The 22,944-nt window shown below is 53.3% G+C and overlaps 1 protein-coding gene and 1 non-coding gene across 4 annotated transcripts; one reads left to right on the top strand and one right to left on the bottom strand.

Annotated features, from left to right (window-relative positions):
* Positions 1-509: 509 nt before the first annotated feature.
* Positions 510-610, bottom strand: LOC122695836. The gene has a single exon (XR_006341585.1). It is a non-coding gene; the product is annotated as a U6 spliceosomal RNA (small nuclear RNA).
* Positions 611-5,584: 4,974 nt separating this feature from the next.
* On the top strand, positions 5,585-20,133 carry P2RX5 (purinergic receptor P2X 5). 3 transcript variants are annotated; one of them, XM_043903428.1, is made up of 13 exons: positions 5,585-5,861; positions 9,543-9,693; positions 10,346-10,417; positions 10,688-10,763; positions 10,853-10,949; positions 11,214-11,294; positions 11,567-11,705; positions 12,235-12,371; positions 12,784-12,877; positions 12,997-13,062; positions 14,957-15,039; positions 15,908-16,057; positions 18,112-20,133. In XM_043903428.1, exons 1-13 carry the CDS (start codon positions 5,725-5,727, stop codon positions 18,179-18,181), a joined length of 1,353 nt encoding a protein of 450 aa, XP_043759363.1. In that variant the 5' UTR covers positions 5,585-5,724; the 3' UTR covers positions 18,182-20,133. The 3 variants fall into 3 exon arrangements, with proteins under 3 accessions (XP_043759363.1, XP_043759364.1, XP_043759362.1); XM_043903429.1 differs by lacking the exon at positions 15,908-16,057; XM_043903427.1 differs by lacking the exons at positions 15,908-16,057; positions 18,112-20,133 and adding an exon at positions 15,147-15,894.
* The last annotated feature ends 2,811 nt before the right edge of the window (positions 20,134-22,944 follow it).

The following is a 22,944-nucleotide window of genomic DNA, read 5'->3' as shown; positions in this document are numbered from 1 at the left end:
CCTGAGTCTGACTAGTGTTCTATTCTGCAGTAATTTTTCCTCTCTCTAGAACTAAGGTCTGAGATTAAAGTTGGACTGCTGAAGGGGGAGAAAACACCACTGGCCCACTTTGGTTCTGCAAACCTTTTAGATTTCCTAGACTAGGAAAGGCTACCAGTCTTAACTCCTGGGTTCTGCACTGGGGCTTGGGGTCCTTTGCCTCTGAGATGAAGAACTCATTGTATTGTAGCAAGGTAAAGACACTCAGACCTCTAGGTCAGAGGTTTCTGACTTTTTTGTGTGTCACAGACTCCTTTGGCGATCTGGTGAAGCCTAGGGACGCCTTCTCGGATTATTTCCCAACCTTTTACTATGAAAAATTCTCAAACGTACAGAAAAAATTTTACACCGAACACCTGGCTTGTTCATTAACATCTTACTATGCCTGCTTTATCACATATTTTTCCAGCTATCAATCCACCAGCTTGTTTTTTTATTCTATTTTTAGTTTTTCTTTCTCTTTTTTAAAAAAAAACATGGAGTGCTTTACAATTATGTGTGTATCCTTGTGCATGGGTCATGTTAATCTCTGTATCATCCAATTTTAGTAAATGTGCTCCTGAAGCAGCACAGCTTGTTTTTAAATATATAACAGTTTATAAAGAACCAGTTATATTGAAACACAGTGATCAAAATATTTTAAAAATTTTGTATCTCCATACATGTGTTCTTGATTAATGCATTAAATGCATTAAAGCAACAGGTCTGATAACTGTGCTACTTTCGAAGTAGTGATGAGCTTAAAATGTTTTTTAAGGCATACCTATAATGTGATTGGAAAATATCTATAATTTCTTTTAATATTAAGATACAGGTACTGCCAAAAAACAAAAAAAGATACAGGTACTACCAAACTCCTGTTGTCTGCATTTGTAAATGAAGGAAATGTTAGATTTCAGATGAACAGTAGTAAAAATAAATGTGGAACACTATCCACCCAGCTTCACAGGCCTCCTCCGTATATTCTGGTCCACTTAATAAGAACATCTGTTCTACCCCAGGCTCTGTACTTTGACAGCTCATCTCATAGTCACTCCAGGCCCCATTAGCTGTTTCATGGAGGAGGAAACAACTTGCCTGAGGCCTTAAAACTAGTTTAAGGAAGAACCTCCAGGTCTAATGTTTTTCCACAAAAGCTTCATTACAGATGGGCAAGGCATAGGTTGGCGGAGTGGAGGTTTACAGGCTTTGCTGGGGAAGAGGCACAGGTGGATTTCAGCTCTTCAAGTTCCCAGGCTGCAGGTGGGATGCTGAAGGTGCTGCTGCTCTGGTCCTGGGAATCAGCGTTTCCGGCAAGCTCTCTGAGTGATCTCTGATGCAAGAGCCACGCCCTGTGAGACACTAGTTAGATCAGAGTTTGTTCATCTGATTACACTTTGTCAATGGGTAGCACAAACTCGGAGTCTTGATGACTAAGAAGTTGCTTCAGGAGACAAATTTAACATAATGCTCTAGCAGAATGATCTCTGTTGAAATCTTGAAGAATATACACTCAAAATAAAGGCTTACTCACTGTACTCTTGACACTTCAAATGTGCAGGCTAATGGGTAGAGGCAGGATGATCAGGAATCAACCTTCCTGAGCAGAGGCCCTCTCTCCCTCCCCCACCCTCCCACTTCTCTCCCGGATGATCATCTATCTCATTATAGGCAGGTGGGGCAGAAGTGGTAAAGCCTTTCCTGCCCTCACAGCCCTACAGGACAGATGAGATAGCACTCAGCTGTAACTCCTGGAAGAATAGATCCTGTCCTTTGGGAATTCAGAGAAAGAGAAGGATCCAGGAAGCCTTTGTGAAGGAGACAGACGCCTGTAATCAGAACCTTGAAGCCACGGGGTGCTGAGGAGAGACCGGCCTGAGCAAAGGCCCGGGGGTTGGAAAGTGCAGGATGTGATGAAACTGTCAGTCAACCCCCCTGAAGCTGGTGTGCTTAACGGGCTTGTCAGGCCAGAAAGGCAGGCGGGGACAGTGACTGCAATAAAAAGGAAGAGCCTAGGAAGGATTGAGCGCAGGAGCTGCGGAAGCCACACCCACTCTCAGGGTTCACAGGAGGATGTCCCACTTGCTGTGGGTTCATCACTACAGTCCTGGGAACTCAGGGCGAGAGAGGAGGGGATGGACCAGGGTGACTGCATGCAGGTTGTGGGGAAACCCCTGCAGGGAGCAGGAGCAGCAGCGAGATCAGCTTTCTCTACCATGTACCATGTTCGAGCTGGCGTTACTTAGAAGGTTTGGTTGACTTGAGTTTGAACCTTTGTCCTTTTCAATACCAAGTGGACCGGCATTTGACAGTTTATTCTTTTTTCAGTTTATTAAGTGCCACCTCAGTGGAGTTTTTCCCCAGGTCACATTCTGAGAACTGAGTAATGAGGAATAACCCATTAATTACAACAGGTCACCAGGCTGCTGATGGACTTGGAAATGCTTCCCACAGAGACGGGCTTCCTTCTTCCTGTTGACTCTTTGAAGCAACATGAATAATATATCTGCTGTTTCTTAAATGGACCACTAATGTCTATTAATGGAATGTGTTTATCACAACAGGACTCTCCAGAGCAAAAGAAGAATTAAAGGATAAACTGCTTTGTGAAACCCTTTCCATGCCGCCATGCCTTTCCCACTCTTGTCCCTCCCAGGTCATCCAGCATCCTTCAGGCTCCGAAGCAAGGGCTCTCCTTGCCTTGCGATGACTTCCTTTTGTGTCCTGAGACAGATTGAGATCTCCTGTCTCAGCCCTTGGCTTGAGCCCTCCTCTCCTCTGGGATGGGAAATGAAACCTTGTTTGTTAGGTATAAGTAACCTCTCCTCCAAAGACCAGATTGTTCTATGCAGTTTGTGTTTCCTCTTGTGCTTCCTTTAATTTTTTGGAGAATACATTCTGAGTTTATTTTACAATTCCCCATCACTTCACTGCAGTTACCTTAAATTATCCGAGACAGCCTTACGAACCAGGTGAGACTGGTCAGTCCCTTCACGGCCAGTTCCTTTCTTTTAGGTGGACGACACTCGTTACAATGAAGCATGATGTGGATGATTTGGGGGGAGGAGAAAGGGGTGTTGACTATTCACCCTGACCGCTGACTTAACCATTTGCTAAGCTGATAAACATTCAAACAGTAATGGTGGCGAAGATCATTTGAACAGGGTGCCTGGTGAGATGGGTTTAGGTAGAGACTGGAAAAACCATCACTCAAAGACAGCAGGCAGTTTTCACTCAAGTGGCTGAATTCATCTTGGTTTTGGAAGTATCCCTGAACTTGGACTTCTAGTAATGCCAATGCAAAAAGCAAAGACCCCTTCTCCTGCTTGGGGTACAATGGGGATTAGATCTGAACTTGGGGTGGTGAGCCAGCCCCAGCCACAGTGGAGTTAGATTGCAGATACTTGGGTTTGCAGCTCAAGGGAAGTATTTTTCACGTTGTTTTGACCTTGGCCCACAGGAAGAAATGTATTACACGTCATAATGTCATAGGCACACACATACTTCAAACAGAAGTTTCACAAAACTGTCTACCCATACTTCCTTAAACACACTCTGATGTTTTTTTTTTGTGTGTGTGTGAATATGCTGGTTGGAACCCAGGAAATTGCTATCATGACCCACTAATGGGTCTGGATTTAGCTTAAGAAGCTGTGAGGGTGCCCACAAGGGACAGTCTGGCCCCAGCTCTGAGAAGAGCCCTTTCCCCTCTGGATGTCCTTCGCGTCGTCTCTAAAGTCTCTAGAGAGTTCTGTCAGAAACTGCAGCCTGGCCTTGGCTGGGCCATGGAGAGATCAGGAGGGGCTGCCCACATTGGAGGGCAAATGAGCAGGCTGTCAGAGAGCCTGAGAGCCATGTGAGGGAGGGCTAAGGAAGAGGCTGGCAGGAGAGGGAGGGAGTACACGATGCGTCCTCAGTCATGTCTGACTCTTCGAGACAACATGGCTCCTCTGTCCATGGGATTTTCCAGGCAAGAATACTGGAGTGGGTTGCCATTTCCTCTCCAGGGGACCTTCCCAGCCCAGGGATCGAACCCACGTCTCCTGCATCTCCCGCAGAGGCAGACGGATTCTTTACCACTGCACCAGCTGAGAGGCCCTGAGGGAGGGAGGGAGGCCTGGTGACAATTCCTAAGCCTTTCTGCCAGGATGATGTCAACTTCCAAAATCCCCAGTCATAATGCAGCAGCTGGAATCCTCTTTGGGTTTGAAAAAATCAGGCCTGAATTCACTCAACAAACATTGACTTATTTTATGGCAGGCACAACGTGGGGTGCAGAGATGCCTAAAGGCAAGGTCCCTGTCCTCCTGGAATTTATGGCCTTAGAGGGGGACACAGGCAATAAGTAAATGAGTGATAGGGCCTCTAAGGGAATAAGAAGGGGTAATGGGATAGAAAGTAGTTGGGGTGGAGGCTGCTTTAGTGAGTGGTAATAAGAACAGGCTTTTTTTTTTTTTAAAGGAACTGGCATTTGAGTTGAAACTGATGAACAGATGCAAAAATCTGCTTCCGAAATGGCAGTTTGAGAGCAAAACACAGATTCCCAGGCCCCATCCTAGTTCTAAGGGAATGACAATATTAGGTGCAGGGCCCAGGAATTTGCATTTTTCTTCCAAATGATGCCCAGGCTCACTAAAACTGGAGACCTGCTGCCCTGGGGCGTTTACTTTGAGAGAAGATCACACCTAGTGAACTTTAGGGTCCCTTCCAACTTCTGACTCCCAGAGCCTGTGGTTCAGGGAAGGGACTTCTCATTGGTGTGTGAGAGCCAGGCCAGGGAGAGGGGCAGGTCAGACTGCAGGATGGTAATGCCTGAGATGCAGAAAACAAAGCGTTCACAGCCCAACACACACATGCACTCGAAGCCCGCCCAGGACCCCGAGGCTCTCTCTGAGGCCGCCCCATGGTCCAAACCTGATCTTTTCAGAGGTGTTCTCATCTCCGCTCGCACCACCTCTAATTTAATTTCACGTGTTGTGAGGGTGACAGATTTAGCAGCTTAGATTAGGTCCCCGCTCTTGCCTTGGGAACATTTCAAACAGTTGGCACCCGCCCTCTCTCCAGGCATATTTTAAGATCCCAGGCCTCGGTTGCCTGTCTCCCCGCCCCCACGCCACGCCACCCCACCCCTCCCCTCCTCCCTATCTTGGCCCCCAACTGCCTGGGAGTGCGGGGTTTAAACCGGCCGCAGTTGCTGCAGTAGGAACACGCACCTCGTTCCAGCCGACGCGGTAGCCGAGGGTCTGACAAGTCTAGTCTCCCCCAGCTTGCTCTTTATCCCGCCCGCCCGCACTTCCTGTGCTGTAGGTTCCCCCCCACCCCCGCCCCGGGGGCCTCAGTTTCCCCGTCTGTTCAGGAGGAGGAACCCCCGGGGTTTCTTTGGGGGGCGGAGAGAGCGGGGTTTGCTTCCAGGGAAGCCCCTCTCAGCGCGTCCCACCCGCGCGGCCATCACCCGGAGGGCCGCCGCAGAGCAGGGCGGGCGGCGGCCTGGCGCTGTCACCGTCAGGGGAGGAAGCGGCAAGGTCGCGGTCCGAGGTCCCCGCCTGGCCTCCGGCGGAGCCGCTGCAGCCTCGCCGGCAGCCGGCCCCCGCGCGTTAAGCCGTGCACCCGGCGGCCGCGGGGCCCACGCTGGGGGCCGGGCGGGCGGGGGCAGCTCCATGCGCCACACGTGCGGCCGCGCGATCGCCGGCCAGGTGAGCCGGAGCCATGGGGCAGGCAGGCTGCAAGGGGCTCTACCAGTCGCTCTTCGACTACAAGACGGAGAAGTACGTCATCGCCAAGAACAAGAAGGTGGGCCTGCTCTACCGGCTGCTGCAGGTCTCCATCCTGACCTACCTGGTGGTGTGAGTTCTCTGGGGGCTTTGGGGAGCGGGCAGGGTCCGCTGGGGGCGGCAGCGGTGGCCTCCGGAGCTTGGGAATTGGTGTGTGGGCGCCTGGGGTGCCCTGTGACTGGGGTCTGGGACTGCTTCTGGAGGGGGCCCTTCTGGTACCCGTGGGTGTAAGGGTAGGGGCTAAGGAAGGAGGCCTCCACTCCCCCACCGGCTCAGGAGGTGATGAGATGCGCCAGGGGTCCTGGGTCCTCCCATTTCTCAGGCTTTCCGTGGTCAGCTCCTTCCTCAGGGCTGGGGCCCCAGCGTTAGGGCTTTGGGCAGAGGGTGAGGATGCAGGGGGCTGGGCTTCAGCTGTCCCTGCCGCCTCCCTGGGCCTGGTCTGGACTGGCCCAGGCCCTGGGTAGGTTATTTATAATCACTGAGATCAGTGCCAGGCTTGGGGCTGGGGCAACTCATGAGCCTGGCGTGTCCCTGCTGGTCAGCTCGCCCCACCCGGGACTGGCCTCTCTGGTATCCAGCCGGGGCCGGGGGTCCTGCCGGGATCCCTGGATCCTCCCTGGCACCCACCTCTCCTGCCCCGCAGGAGCCGGCACCATCAGCTGAGAGGGCAGCTCCTTGGGGTCAGCCAGGGGTTCAGAGCCCTCGCCCCCAAGCAGGGAGGGGACAGGTGGAGAGGAAATGACACCAGAGAGCTGCGATGCGGATGCGTCTCTTTTACTCCCTCAGCAACTGCTGTGGAGTCCCTCCCACTTTTTGCCCCTTTGGGAGGGCAGCCCTGACCTCACCTTGCTCCCACTGGAGGGCTTCATCCCTGAGGCATCTGGCTGTCTCCGCCTGAAGGCTTTTCCTTGGTGTTGCTCCTCAGCCAGGGGTCTCTTTCACACCTGGCTTCTCACAGGCTCCTCCCCAGAAATCCCACAGTGTAATTACATGCTCTTTCAGGGGATCATTTTGTTTAGTGTCTGTGCTGACTCCCTGCCATTCTGAGCGCCCTGAGGATCCTGGTTGGTGCCTGCTGTACAGAGAACTCTTCCTGGCACCCCGGATGGGCAGGGCGTCCTGCGGGACCTCCGGAAGGCGGTTTCCTGCCCTCTGCTTGCCTCAATGTTTCCAATTTTATGGAAGGGGCTCTAACTCTAACAATCTCTAACTAGCAGTAACATCAGTAATAAGTTGATGTGTTGTGTTCATTGAACTTCTCCTCTGTGCCTGGTACTCACTGTACTAAGCAATTTACATGTCCCATCTTATTAAAATATATATATATATATTTATATTTTGATTAATTTGTACTTACAGAAAAGTTCTAAGAGTACTACAGACTTTTTTTAATGCCTTTCACCCCGATTCCCCCAAATGTTAACGTACTTCATTTGTGTTGTCCTTACCTGTTTCTCTATGTGTGTATGTGTATATATGTGCAGTTTTTTCTGTTGAGTAGGTTGCAGGCATGAAAATTTAGAAATTAACACCGAAATAATATTATCACCTAAGCAATAGACCTTCTGTAAATTGTCCCCTAAGTTACCTTTATAGGAAAAGAAAATCTGATACCATGCCTTGTATTCAGTTGTCATATCTCCTTTACTCTGGAATCACTCCCGAGTCTGTATCTATGACTCTGACGTTTTTTAGAGTACAGGATCTTTTTAAAACCATTTTTAAACCCACTCCAGTATTCTTGCCTGGAAAAGTCCATGGACAGAGGAGCCTGGCGGGCTGCAGTCCATGGGGTTACATGACTGAGCATGTGTGCACAAGGGTGGAGGGAGATGGGTTGGTAGCAATAAAGTGGTAGGACTGAAAAAAAAAAAAAAAGAAACAACCATTTTTAAATTGAGGTAAAATTCATATAGCATGTAATTCATGATTTTAGCCATTTTAAGTTATATAGTTCAGTGGTTTTTAGCACATCCACAGTGTTGTACAGCCAGCACCATTGTCTAGTTCTAGGCTGTTTCCATCACCCTCAAAATAGATTGTATCTATTTACAAGCCATTGCAATTCTCCCCTACCCCCATCCCTTGGCAACCACTTAATCTACTTTTTGTCTCTCTAGATTTGCCCATTCTGGACTTTTCATATAAATCAAATCATTACAACATGTGGCCTTTTTTGTCTGGCTTCTTTCACTTAGCATCATGTTTTCAAGGTTTATCCATGTTGTAGCCTGTGTTAATGAATCATTCCAAGGGCTGAATAATATCTCATTGTATGCAGACACCACATTTGTTTATGCATTCATCTGTTGGACATTTGGATTGTTTTTACTTTCTGCCTATTATGAATAATGCTGCCAAGAACATTCACGTGTCAGTTTTTGTGTGGATATACATTTTCCATTGTCTTGGGTACATACTTGGGAATGGAATTGCTGGGTCACATGGTGACCTTTTGAGCGTCTATCCAGCTGCTTTCCACAGCACCTGTACAGCTGTACATTCCCGCTGGCAAGTCCCGGTTTCTCTGCATCCTCACCAACACTTGTTATTTTCCATTTTTTGGACTACAGCCATCTTATTGGGTGTGAAGTACTGTCTCATTGTGGTTTCTATTTGCATTTCCCTAATGACTAAAGATGTTAAGCATCTTTTCAGGGGCATATTGGCCATTTGAGTGTCTTTCTTGGAGAAATGTCTATTCACATCCTTGGGTGCTAAGTTGCTTTAGTTGTGTCTGACTCTTTGAGACCCTATGCACCATGGCCTGCCAGGCTCCTCTGTCCATGGGATTCTCCAGGCAAGAATACTGGAGTGGGTTGCCATTTCCTTCTCCAGAGGATCTTCCCAATTCATATCCTTAACTCATATTTAAACTGGATTATTTGTCTTTTTTACCATTGAGTTGTAAGACTTTGTATATTCTGGGTACTAGACCCTCATCAGATATGTGACTCACAAATATTTTCTCCCATTCTATGGGTTGTCTTTTCACTTTGTTGATAGTGTCCTTTGATGCACAAAAAAAGTTCTTAATTTTGATCAAGTCCATTATTTTTCTCTATTTTTTTCCATTTGTTGCTTGTGTTTTGGGTGTCAGAGTATAGAATTTTTAAAAAAGATTGTTTCTTTACTTTTGGCTGCCCTGGGTCTTCACTGCTGCACACAGGCTGCTCCCTAGTTGTGGTGCACAGGCCTCTTATTGCGGTGGCTTCTGCTGTGGCGCTCAGGCTCTAGGCCATTGTGGTGCTTGGGCCTGGTTGCCCCGTGGCACGCAGGGTCCTCCTGGACCTGGGATTGAACCGGCGTCTCTTGTATTGCAAGGCAGATTCTTAACAACTGGACCACCAGGGAAGCCCCAGAGTGTAGGATTTTGCGCTTTAGTTTTGTAGAGTCCCCTCAGTTTGGATCTGTCTGAGGTCTCCTCGTGATTAGTTCTAGGTTGTACCCCATGCCCCTTAGTTGGAGGGAGGTGCCGTTAGCCCTGTGTTGACCCCCGGAGTTCACTGGCTCGCCCGAGGTCATGTGACAAGTTGGGGTGGGCGGGCTGCAGGGCAGCAGCAGCCTCTTCCTCCTGGGGCCGCTTGTCTCCTCCACTGTTTGCAGGGCTGGCTTTCAGGCAGCGGTGGGAGTTGTGACTCCTGCCCAGGAAGGGTGGAGCCCCAAGCCTGCCCCCTCTGCACTCTGGGGGCCTGGGGAGACCTCCTGAGGACAACGCGAGGCTGATGACCACCTGCTTGCCCCTCCCTGCAGTTGGGTGTTCCTGGTGAAGAAGTGTTACCAAGATACCGACACATCCCTGCAGAGCAGCATCATCACCAAAGTCAAGGGCGTGACTTTCACCAACACCTCGGAGCTGGGGGAGCGGCTCTGGGATGTTGCTGACTACGTCATCCCACCCCAGGTCTGAGCCCCACCCAGCACAGGGGGACCCAGCTGGCAGGGTCTGGCTCTGGATGGATCATGTGGGAAGCTGCTTGGGGACTCAGGGGCCTCCACTCACTGTCTTCCTTGGCCTGTGATGGCTGCAAGGTTTGCAGACAGACTCTGCCCAGGTCCTTCCCCCCGCACCAAGCCCCTATACTCCTTGACTGTGCCTTACGGGGCTGCTCTGTTTGCAACAAACCCTGAGCTTCTTGAGACCAACTGGGACCCAGAGACTTTCCATGTCCATGTGAGTCAGAAGGTCTGACAACAAAAGCCCCAACTTTATATTGGCCACTGCCCCTGGCAGCAGTTCCCTGGCCTGATCACAGTTCCCGGGGCCAGGGCTGGGCTGTCTCCTCACTGCCTCTTCTCTCTCTCCTTCTAGAGCTCAGGTTGGACCCTGGGGGCTGAGGTCAGCATGGTTTGGGGTTGTGGGCATGAAAGAGACCCATCTAAGGATACCTGCTCAGGGACTCCAAGGCCAGTGGGCACGTGGGTGGGATCCACTGATTTTGTGGACCCAGCGTTTGCAGTACCCATGCAGAGGCCCTACCACCTGCCAGGCAGCTCTGGGAAGGAGGGACCCCAGACAACAGGAAGGGGCTCCTCAACCCCTTCTGGTTTCTCAGGGAGAGAACGTCTTCTTTGTAATCACCAACCTGGTCGTGACCCCCAACCAGCGGCAGGAAACCTGTGCTGAGGTGCGTTTTGGTCCTGAGAGCAGGGTGTGGGGATGGGAGAGGTGCAGGCAGTGTTTGGGGTCCACCTCTCTACTGAAGCAGGGGCTTCTACCCCTCCCAGGGCCCCTGGGGGAATGTGTGTACCGGTGTGCATACCTGCATGATTCGGGGGAGAAGCAGGTTCCCAAGGCATGTGTGGCCCCAGGCAGGGAGGAGCCCCTGTCCTCCCCCTGGGGTGGGATCTGGCTCTGAGAAGGGGTACCCCTGCCCAGGCACCCTCTCTCTTGGCAGAGTGCAAGCGTTCCCGATGCCCTGTGCTACGAGGACAGCGACTGCCCTCCTGGGGAGCCTGTTGCGGCTGGAAATGGTGAGGCCTGGAGCGGCCGGGGCTGGGGGTTGGGGAGGGGCTGGAGCCGGGAGGTTCCTGGCACCGTCCTTGTCCCCCTGCCTCTGCAGGAGTGAGGACGGGCCGCTGCCTGCGGGAGGGGAGCGCACAGAAGGGCACCTGTGAGATCTTCGCCTGGTGCCCGGTGGAGACAATGTCCAGGCCGACGTGAGTGGCTATAACCTCGGGACCCTGAGGAGTCACCCAGTCCTGGGCAGTGGGTCCCAGCCTGATGGTGGAGACACGTCCACTCAGAGTCCTCATTTTGGGGGGAGGAGCCGGGACAGCCCACAAAGGCCCAACGACCACTCCAACATGACTGAATTAACTGTCCTTTGCAAAGGCTTCAGGGCACCCAGGGGCAGGCAGTCTTCAGCCTCAGCATGGAGCAGGCAGGGCCCCCTGAATAGGCCGTCCTGCCTTTGTTTTCAGGAAGCCACTTCTGGGCGAAGCTAAAGACTTCACTGTTTACATAAAGAACTTCATTCGTTTCCCCAAATTCAACTTCTCCAAGTACGTGGGCCTGTGTGCATGGTGTGTACGTGACGCTGTGTGTGAATGAATCACTGGACATTGAGGGGGCACCCTTTCCTCTGCTGTGGCGGCAGGGCTCTTACTGAAGGATGTTGGGGTGGAGGAAGTAATCAGGACCAGGGTAGGGGCTAAGTCAAGGGCTCATCCGGGCTGGGCAAGGGGTCCGGTGACTCCTGGGTCAGGCCCAGTTTCTGGCCTGGGAACAGCAAGTCTCACCTTTATTCCCCTGGCTCTTCATGGCCTCCACCCAGGACCAATGTGCTGGACACCACAGACAGAACTTTCCTGAAGTCCTGTAAGTTTAGCCCCAAGAACCCCTACTGTCCCATCTTCCGACTGGGCTCCGTGGTCAGCTGGACGGGGAGCAACTTCCAGGAGATAGCGGTGCAGGTGGGTGGTATGTGCTCAGGGAGCCCTCCCCAAGGGCCGAGGGCTGTGGGCTTGGACTCTGCAATGAGGAGGGATGTGGAGGAGGACCCATGGGGGGAGCCGGCCCTGCAGTAACCTGCCCAGGGACCTGTGCTCTCAGCATTGGCTGTGATGCACAGTCAGCCGTGCTGCACTTGCTGAGGGGCACACTCGCACCTGTGTTTGGTTCTACGTCCTCGGGGCATCAGCTGAGACCAAGCCAGGAGCCCCCATGGCACCCTGGCTCTGCTTTGAGCGGCCAGTGCCACAGTAGGGGCTCGCTCCGGTCATTCCCTTCTCCCTGGGGTGTGGAGCGGGAGATGTGGGCTGTGGGTCATGCATTTGTCTCAGCCACTCCAGAGGTGTGAACCCTGGGCCTTCCACCATCCTCCCGGAAGGATGCTGCAGTGGAGCTGAGCCCTTACCCGAGCTCTCCATGAAGAGCTGGCCTGTGACTTCTGTCCACCTCCAGAAAGTTCTGTGTCTTGATTCATGTCTCTTTTGCATCAAGGGCGGTGTGATAGGAATTCAGATTGAATGGGACTGTGATCTTGATAAAGCGCCTTCTGAATGTTACCCTCGCTATTACTTTAACCGTCTGGACAACAGATTTTCAGGAAACTCTATCTCTTCTGGGTACAACTTCAGGTAACTGGGGCTAAGCCTGCCACATTATGACCCTGTCCACATTTCCTGTCCTTCCCTGGGTGCCAGCGCTATGATATCCCTTCCTGGGGGTGGGTGTCAGAGTGGGAGGTGCAGGGAGGCAGCCAGGGTGCCTCTGGGAAAGGAGAAGGATCTGTCACGGCTCTGGACTTGCCCTGGAGCGGAGGGCTGGGTCAGGTCCATCAGTGCCTGGTGGCCCCAGGTTGGTCCAGCAGTGGTGGGAAAGCCTTCACCCTTTGGGGACTGTCTGGCAAGAACTTCGAAGATCTGAACGAACCTTTAATGTCACATAGCAAGAGGGTCTCCAGTCTTTCCTGGGGTTGCTGAGAGCCAGGGTGCCGGGGTGGGTGGAGGCAGCCGAAGGCCCAGGCAGGCTGAGCCGTGTCTCCCCCAGGTTTGCCAAGTACTACCGAGACGCAGCCGGGGTGGAGTTCCGCACGCTGTTTAAAGCCTACGGGATCCGCTTCGATGTGATGGTGAATGGCAAGGTGTGTGGGTGAGGCTCCCCTTCTGGGAGGGTGGGCCATGCCGGGGGTGTCCCGGCTGGCTCTGGTGGAGTCCCTGGGGGTCCCGCTGTGCCTCACCCTACCTTGTCTCCCTGCTTCAGGCTGGCAAGTTCAATATCATCCCCACGATCATCAACGTGGGCTCAGGGGTGGCACTCATGGGAGTGGTGAGTACTTCTCCCCTCCCCCTTGACCCTCTGAGAGCACCGCAGCGGGAGGGGGCACTGCCCAGGGGAGAGAGCTGTCCCAGCGCTCCAGAAGGAATCAGAGCTGGGGAGATCAGTGCGGGATGGGGCTGAAGAGGACTTCCTGGGATTTCACACTCCTCTGGCAGCCCCCGGGTGTCAGCGCCTGCCTGGGATTCTCTTTCCAGAGCTAGAGAGGCTTCTGCCTGTGGCTCGGCAGCTGGGGGTTCTCCAGGATCCTCCGCAGCCTTGTCTCCACTTCCACTAAAATGAGGCAGCTCTGGCAATATACAGGGCTTCTCAGCCATGGCCCTGTTTATATTTTGGGCCAGATAACTTTTTTTGTGGGGTGATCGTGTGCGTTGTAGAGTGTTTAACAGCATCCCCAGCCTCTCCCCATGAGTTGTCAAAAGCAACTTCCCCCACAGTTGTGCCGGCCAAAAATGTCTGCAGCCATTGCCAGACTGCCACGAGTTGTGATTCACAGGGACTAAAAAGATGAGAGGCAGGCAAGTTGGGCTGTAGTCCTTCCTCAGGTCTGTTCCGAACTTCAGCTGGGCAGAGGGGCCACGTGAGGGGAAGCAGCACTGGCGGGCAGGGAAAGGGTTATTCCTGATCTTTCATGCCCCTTTGTTTTTTTCCTGAAAGTGTTTTAAAAACAAGGGAGTTATCGGTGAGTGGCTTGCATCCACCCCAGCGAGCCCCTTGTTGAGGTTTCTGGCAGCTTTGTCCCTGGTTCCTCTGCCTGGGAGGTCACAACAGCTCCCCTGGAGGCTTCCAGGAGGACCTAGGACTGACTTTTTATTGAGATCAGAAACACCATGTCCTATAACAGGACTCAGGGAGGCCATGCTCCTGAGAGATGAGTCAGTGGATGAAAGTGGGCTCCAAGTGACTCCTCTTTAACTGCAGACAATATTGTTGGGGAGCCTGTATGTGTGCACATGTAGAGAGGGGCCATGTTCAGGCCTCTTTCTTATGATGTGCATATATCAGAACATGGGGATCTGGGACATACCTGTGGACTGAGGGTAACGGGAAAAGTGGCAGAGGCTGGGTGGGGGTGGGAGGAGTGTTCTCTATGGAACAATGAATTGATAACCCTTTTGACATCTGGAGGGGGGAAGAAAAGGTGTGCAGTGCCCAGGGTCAGAGAACCAGGTTCACCTGTGGGACTGTCCATCAGTCCTCTCCCACCCCCTCCGCTGTGCTCTGGGTGCAGTTGCCCTCTGGTGGAGGAGACCGGTATTTGCACCATCCGGTCTGGTCTGAAGAGCTCATGTTCAGGTGTCAGTGGGTCTGCTGGGTTAGCTCAGGCCTCCTCCTCTTTCCTTGACCACTGCAGTGGTGTCCTTGCTCAGATACCCTCCAATCCATGTGACTACTAGAGGGATGTTCCCACAATGCTGCATTTCTGTGTCCTGCCCGGGTTCCCAGGCATGACAAGCTGGTTCTTTGCTGAGCTTTTTTTCCTTGTCTTAAATAAAATCCAATTCAGACTCAAGACTCAGCCCAGAGGACCCTCCCAGACCGAGTAAAGTTCCATCTTCTCTCTGCTTCTCTTCCCATGATGGGACAGTCGCTCATCATTTACATGCTTGTCTCCTGCACCCGGGGAGGGGGGGTCCCCCAAGGGTGTCATTGTCTTCCCTTTCACTGGTGAGCGCTTAGCAAACACTGGCTGAAGATGTGGTTCCAAGGGGTCCAGGTAGTGCGGGGGTGCTTGGCCTGACAGATCAGATGGACCACAGGCTGACTGGCTGCACCGTGGGCCAGCTTTGTGGCCTTGGACAAAGGAGCCTCTGAGCTCAGCGCCCTCATCTATTGGTGTCAAGTGGCCCGGCGCACTGAGTCAGGGACCTCTGCTCTTTTACAGGGGTCTTTCTTCTGTGACCTGGTACTCATCTACTTCATCAAAAAGAGCCACTTTTATCGAGACAAGAAATACGAGGAAGTGAGGTCAGTTATGCTTCCTCCCAGTGGCCCAAGGGGAGCCCACTAGGTCAGCGTTTCCCTCCATGACTCAGAACCCTGACCCTGGTTTTCTGTTGACGTCTGTGGGGCAGAGGCAGGGCTGAATGCCGGGAGCTGTCTTGGAAGGGCTGGGGAAGGTGGAATGTTCTGAGTACCGGCTCTACAGAACTGGATTCTGCTTCGGAGCAGCCAGCAGAAGAGAAGGCCACCAAAGGCCACGGGAAGGAGACCTGGTTTCCAGGCCTCCTTGGGCCTCAGTCTCTCTGTGAGACAGGAGTGTTGGTTTACACAGAGTGTCTTCCAGCACCTGTAATTTTAGGATTCTTGGACTTGGTGGTCCTGGTGGGCTGGGGCTGAGGGAGGCTGGAGTGGCAGAAGGAGGAAAAATAAATGGAGCCCCCCGCCACCCGCTCTGGAGGCCTATTTCCAGGCTCCCTTGGGCAGTGGGCTTGGTGGGGTTTGTGTGTGTGTTCAGAAGAGCGGACCACAGTTTGAGTGGGAAGTCCTGAGGGCTGGGCGGACAGGAAGGGGCAAGGGGCTGTGGCCCAGGCCTTGGGGAAGGCTTTCTGGAGGAGTGGGATGGGAATGCAGCTGGTGGGCTCAGGACAGGCACTGGGTGCTCCCTCAGCCCCGCCACACCCTGGGATGGGACAGGGGGCCAGCCTGCCTCCTCTGCCTGGACTGACCCCAGCCCTGGTTCTCAGGCTGAGCCCTGAGCCCTGACTGCACCTGCCACCCTGCAGAGCTGCTGGAGGAAGAGGGGTGGCCCCTGCAGGGCAAGTGGCACGCCAGTCCCGGGAGGGGGTCATGCCCAGGGCCCACGGGCCAGGGTAACAGGTCATGTCCTGCCCAGGGACCTAGAGGTCCTCGCCCAAATGGCAGAGTCCTCACAGCAGAGCGTGGCCCCGGACGCAGCGGGGCTGGCGGAGCAGCCAGAGGTGCAGGATGAAGGCGGCGCCCAGGAGAATGGCTGTGTGTGTGGGCAGCTCCTCCAGCCTGCCAGGTGAGCGGCTGCTCAGCCAAGGGCCACGAAGGAGGCCCGTGGAGACGGCCCAGCTGCCACCGCACTCCCTGCTCCGGGTGACCTGGCCACAAGGCAGGGTGCCGGGGACCTCACAGAGCCCATCCAAGCTGGACTCTGGGAGGAGGGGTGCTGGTGGTTGGCGCTTTAGCTCCTCCACGATCCCCATCATCCCCCAACACCCCTGAGTGACCACAAACCTGTCTGCCTGCTATGCTGTCCCAGCGTTACAACAGTAATGTACTAACATTCACTCAGGCTTTCTCTGCTGGGCACTGCGCTGAGCCCTGTGAACTCATTTCAGCAACCTAACGAGATGGACACTAAGAGCCCCTGTTTTACTAATGAGGAAAGTCAGACACAGAAAGCTCAAGTAACTTGCTTCAGTCACACGGCTAATAAATGGCAGAGTTGGGACTTGAACCTGGGCAGCATGCTCCTAGAATCCAGCCCTTCTCCATCAAGTTATTTGACCTTACTGAGCCCTTCCTTCCTCTACTCCTGTCAGAGCTGCCTCCCCTGAGCTCCTCTGATGTGGACATTCTGGAGCTGCCCGAGCCTCAGGATGGCGGTGGCTCTGTTGACAGGTGGCCTGCAGGCCGCCCTGCCCTGGAACACGGCCCCGGGTAGCCTGGCAAGGGAGGCAGCCCTGGGGCCTGCTTTGCTTCTGCCTCACTACTGCGCCTGGCCCTTTCTGGGCTCATTTACCCTTTGATCTAGGGGTGCTGGGCACAGGGGCCCCTCTGGCTCAGTGAGTAGGTTTCCCTGACTCTCCTCTTGTCAACTGTGTCAGAGGGGTTCACTGACCCGGGCTGGGTACCATCTGCCTTGCGCGTTCATTCTCTGCTGACTCAGTGACTGGCAGCCTCCAGCGGGGAGTTGAGCGTGGGCAGGGGGAGAGAGAGAAGTGAGCCAGGACGAGAGGGGAGGCACACAGAGAGAGGTGAGCCAGGACGAGAGGGGAGGCACGCAGGGAGAGGAGTGGGGAGAGAGAGGTGAGCCAGGACAGAGGGGAGGCACGCAGGGAGAGGAGTGGGGAGAGACAGAGGGAGAGAGAGAGGTGAGCCAGGACGAGGAGGGGGGAGGCACGCAGAGAGAGAGGTGAGCCAGGACGAGAGGGGAGGCACGCAGGGAGAGGAGTGGGGAGAGAGAGGTGAGCCAGGACAGAGGGGAGGCACGCAGGGAGAGGAGTGGGGAGAGAGAGGTGAGCCAGGACAGAGGGGAGGCACGCAGGGAGAGGAGTGGGGAGAGAGAGGTGAGCCAGGACAGAGGGGAGGCACGCAGGGAGAGGAGTGGGGAGAGACAGAGGGAGAGAGAGAGGTGAGCCAGGACGAGAGGAGGGGGGAGGCACGCAGAGAGAGAGGTGAGCCAGGACGAGAGGGGAGGCACGCAGGGAGAGGAGTGGGGAGAGACAGGGGGAGAGAGAGAGGTGAGCCAGGACGAGAGGGGGGGGGGGAGGCACGCAGAGAGAGAGGTGAGCCAGGACGAGAGGAGGGGGGGGAGGCACGCAGAGAGAGAGGTGAGCCAGGACGAGAGGGGAGGCACGCAGGGAGAGGAGTGGGGAGAGAGAGGTGAGCCAGGACAGAGGGGAGGCACGCAGGGAGAGGAGTGGGGAGAGACAGAGGGAGAGGCCGGGGGACCTGCCGGGCAGGCCTGTGCCAGCAGCCCTCCCACACGCTTCCTGAGCGGACTGCCACTTCCTAGGTGCTCGCCTGAGCTCCTTCACGTGCGGGAGGGAAGACTGGTTGCCTTGCTGGTCTTGGCAAGCCTCAACTGTTGCTGTGGGTTGGGGGGGGCAGTGCTCAGGAGGGCCCCCCACCCGGAGGAGGTTGCCGCTCATTGCTGGTCCAGCTCCAGAGGCCTCAGCCCGAGCATCTCTGGTGCCTGGGCTGCAGCCAGGAACCCCGCAGACTGCACTCTATGCCAGTCCTCACTGCCTGCAGCGCTGCCTGCCCGAAGCGTCTGCGGGCCGAGTCTGCCCTCAGGGAGACCATCCCTGCCCCAGCCGTCCTGTGTGCCCCCACCCGCCCACACAGGTCTGGCCACCAGGGGAACGGAAAGGTGAATGTGGAGCAGCTGCAGAGCCTGCAGACCGTGGAGGCGTAGCCAGAGGCGTTGGCTGAGAGCAGATTTGGGAGCAGAACTGTCCACACCTCTGAAGTGGGAAGAGTCCCGTCATCGTCCATATGGGACCGGGCTTCCAGGGACAGCACCTCTCCTGAACTTTGGGATCTTGCTACAAGCTTCTTGTTATGTGTGTGGGGAGAGGGGCCTCCCAGTGGGCATAGTGGCTCATGCAGAAGAGGCCCTAAAGCACATTCAGTTACCCATTCATCCATGTGGTAAACAGTTTTTGATGCCGGCTGTGGGCTGGGCCCGTCCAAAAGATGCTTGAATGGGACACTGACCCGGCCCTCAGAGGGGAGCACTCATCTAATCCCCTTCAGAGCCGACGGACATGACAGCTAGGCCCCACACTCTGGCCTGCCTCCAGCCACTAGCTGAGACCTGCACCATTAGCTCTAAAATCCTCAGAGCAATTGATGGCTCCTCAGAGAAGGACCTTGGCCAACACCCAAGTGGACATTTGGCCTTGCCCCTAGGGCTGAAATTTAAAGGTGGCCATGGAGGCAACTGGGAAAGGACTAAAGTGCTGGACCTGTGAGGAGGCAGCCGGCCATGAGGGGAGGAGGAGAGCCTCCGGAAGCCAGGGGACAGTGTCTCATCCTGATAGGAGATGCAATTGCCTGTGTGGTTGGGCTCTTGCTGTTCTGTGGAGCTTGTGTTTCCTTGCTTGGCTTCCCTTCCTCTCTCTGAGGCCCCATCTGAAGGGATAATGAGATGATGGATGGTGCTCAATGTCAAGTGGAAACAGTTTAAGTAAGTTGGTCCTTGACCCCCTCCCTCAGTCGCTGTAAAGCACTGCTACTCAATGCGTGGTCCGTGGACCTGCAGCACTGGCATCACCTAGGTGCTTGTTAGAAATGCAGTCTCAGGCCTTTCCCTCATCCCCCCAAATCAGAACCTGCATTTCAACAGGATTCCCAGGTGATTCATGTGCACGTGAAAGTTTGAGAAACAGTGCTTGAGGAGATATGCAAGGCCTGGTTCTGAAAAGGCCCGCTTTGGCAGGTGGTGTCAATTTTCGGGTCACACTGACACTCAAGTTACCTCGAGACCAAGCAGATTCCCTCCTTCCCTGCCCTGTGAAAGTGACATTATGCTCAATTCATTCAAACTATTTTGAGTAGGTCATACGTAAATGATTCAAAACTTAAGAGGTACAGAGGAACAGAAGTGAAAAGCTTCTCTTCCACCCGTTCCCCGAGGAAACCTGTGCTACCAATTCCAAGAGGCTCACCTGTCTTGCTGAGAATCCACTGGGTTACTCAGGAAACGAACATTGCCGCCTGCAGTCAGACCAGGTCTCTGCTGTCGGATGTGATGGAATGTGCTGGGCTGAGAAGCCCCTGCGTGAGGGGAAGGGCCTAGAGCTCCACCACTGTTGCTGGAACCACCGGGCGGCCAGGGCCTGCGGCGCTGCCTGTGCCCCCGCGAGCCCCGATGCTGTCTGAGCACCTGCCCTGCCTCCAGGGAGCATCCTCTCTGTGAGGACCCTGGCTCTCCTCTGCCCAGAGCAGGCACTTAGCCCCCTTCCCCTGCGGTCTTTGACGAGAGGGTCAGAGGGGCGTGGTCCCCAGAACAGGACCCCTTGGAGAACAAGCAGCTCCTCCCCCTGGGCTTCCAGGCGACCTGTCAGTAAGCCCAAACTGCTGCTCTGACAAGAAAGAGAAACGCAGGTGATCTGCTGTGGTGTCTCCTTCCTCTCTAAGGCAAACCCTTGGATTTGATAACACAGCATGTTACCTTTATGTCTGGAAGGGATCAAAGGGCAGGGGTCCCAGCCACTTAGAAGTTGGTCTGGTTTCATTTAACCTGTTTTTGGAATCGCTTGGCAGCAGCCACATAATTTGCAGACAGTTGTGCTATTTGTTTTATATTGGAATGGAAATGTCTCCCTACAGTTATTCATCCAGTCAGTAAATATTTATTGAGTACCTCTTGTGTCACGTGTTGGTCTAAATGCTGATGACAGTGGCAAGCGGCACAGAAACGGTCCTGCTCTCAGGTGCTCAGTGTCTAGGGGTCACACATCAGTTACAAACAGGATGGGATGCTTCGAGAGTCCTCAGTGAGGCGTGGCCAGATTTCCACAAGGAAGTGACGTGAGTTGAGATCTGAAAGGTTAGTGGCAGTCTAACTAGGTGATGGGGAGCATCCAGGTCAGGGAACCACACACAGAAAAGACATAAGGAGGACTTAACGAGGAACTGGATGAACAGTGTGCCTGGAACAGCTTCTGTGACGCTTTCATCAAGTGGGCATGCATTACTTTTAAGGGTTACCCCTTTAAACCTCCTGCCATAGACGACTTGTTTCTTCAATCCAGCAAAACCTTCCTGGTGGCTTCCCCACTACATCAGGGGCCCCATGCACAGATGGCCCAGTGACCCCCATCACAGCTTCTGGATAGTCACACATAGCCAGTTCCCTGGCTTTTGCACAGTTCTTCCCCCCCGCCCCCTGCATAATCTTGACCCCGAAGGGGAAAGAAGAGGAGCAGGAATCTGAGCACTTTTCAAACTTGGGAAAGCCCCTTTCCCTCTGCGCAGGAAGATGACCACGCCAGCCTCTCAGGATCTGTCCATGCTAACATCTCAGTATCACAGGAATTGTCTATGGTTATGTTCAAGCCTTGGCCTAAAAGCCATCTGCCTGACAATCAGACTTATTCCATGCCTTTGGAGTACCATGATGCTGGCCAACAGGAAAGTTTTAAATTAAGTGCTATTAGTGTGACATGATGGGGACCGGCCACTGAAAGAGTGAGTGCCCTTTACTCCTGACGCGGGGTCATCAGGACTGATCCGTCATGGATGCCTTTCTGTGGCCCCCCCACAACCCAACTCCATCAGTTCCTCTCTCAGGGGCTAGCTGCCGCTCTGGGGACCAGTCATAAACGGAGACTGTGACTTCCTCCAGGTGTCTCTGAGTGCCCTGGGAAGTCCTTACATCACCCCACGTGGAAAGGCATCTTGGATGTCTGGTCTACTTGGTTCCAACCTGCCCCTCTCCTCCCCTAGTGGTACAACTTTCCTCAGAGCATATTCTCCAGGGGAGTCAAGAATGCTCTCTACAAAAGACACCTTTCTTCCAGCTCTCTCTCCTTAGGCCCATTCACAGAATTAAAGCGGGGAGGATGGCAAGCACTTTCTGGGTCCTGCCCAATACATGCATTCTCTGACATTTTAATTTGGCTACAAGACAATTTAAAAGGTGTTAACTTTAAATGTACTCTTTTTTTATCTTTCATATTTTCACAGACATCCCATGTTTTAGAGGAAAACATAAAGACATGACCAAAAGAGGCAGACACAAGAAACACTTAGTGAGCAACATATTACCTTCCTTACTGTCTTTGCAAAGAAATTCAAATTAAAGTAAGGAAACTTCTTAAATGCGCTAACGTTAAAGGTCCAGGAAGGCACTGATAAAACTGGTACTTAGCATTTAGAATCAGGTTTTTAGCTTCTGCTCTAGTAGATTAAACTTCCTCAAAATAATACAGACATGCACTTTTATTTTTTTATAAAAGTGAGCATCTCAAACAATCTTCCTGCCTAGCAATAGAGGAAAGGTTAAGTAAATCAGATCACTGATTTACTCACCAGTAGGACTCACTCTACTTCTCCCTTACTCGGTGTCAGGACCGACCCCTCCCCACTGAGAGTTCAGAGGTGGTCACTGGAAGACGCAGGCAAAGCTATCGCCTCAGCCACTTCTTAGCTTCATGTGAAAGCATCTGGTACAGAACCCAAATGGGATTCAGGAGGCCTGTGCCTCCGCTGTTGGTCACAGGCCACCTATTATCTGTAAAAGGGGACTTGGCTTCAAGTTTTCAGATCCCCTTCTGATCAAAAACTGATTCTTTTTCTTAAAGTCCCAATCTGATCACATCACTTCTAACTAAAACGTTCAAAGGCTCCCCCTTCATATGTTAGTATAAAGGTCAAACTGTAATTGAGCAAGACCCTATGTGGCCTTCCCAGGACAGACTGTCCGCTACCTGCCTCCCGTCTGTAGCAGCTTCTGCCTCTGAGCCTTCCCTGAGTTCCAAAGAATTAATTTAATCAGAGAAGTGAGAAAATGCAGAAAGAAATGAAAACCATCAAGGAAGACAAAATAACAATAGGCCAATGATAAGTCCAGGACCTTCAGATCCTTCCCAGGGACTATAGATAATATTTTGAGCCATGTTTTTTGAGCTGTTTAGCAGATACTGGAACCCTCACCAGGGGGAAGTTAACTGCATGCTGCCCACAAGCACGCAGACCCCAGATGGGTTAGAACCATTTGGTTGATGGTGTCGACTCCTGGTCACTTCGAGAGCAACCAATCAGAAGAATGTCCTCAAGTTAATTACACACCCTGAAACCCTCTCCTTCACCCTATCTCAAAAAACCTCTCCCTGAAAGCTGAAAGTTTTAGGCCTTTTGAGCACTAGCTGCCTGGTCTCCTTGCTTTTTGCCTGTGATAAACACTGCTACCCGGTGTCAGCAGATTAGCTGCATTGTGCATGGGTGGACCCAAGTTTGGTTTGAAAGCAGAACTCCCCACTGCAGCCTACCTCACAGCCTCTTAACTTCAGACCCAGGTCAAAGTCCTTCCTTCCCAATCGCCCTCACACATGCACTTTCTTGCACGTAACCCCCTTCTTCACAATTTTGAGTCTCAATTGTAATGTTATTTCTTCAAGGAAGCTACCCAATTCCGCCCCCACCCCCAATAATCTGGACTAGGTTTGGGGC

Source organism: Cervus elaphus, chromosome 5, assembly GCF_910594005.1.
Source record: "Cervus elaphus chromosome 5, mCerEla1.1, whole genome shotgun sequence".
NCBI lineage: Eukaryota > Metazoa > Chordata > Mammalia > Artiodactyla > Cervidae > Cervus > Cervus elaphus.
Note: the sequence above shows the minus strand (reverse complement) of the source record. Positions and strands in the feature narration are given on the sequence as shown.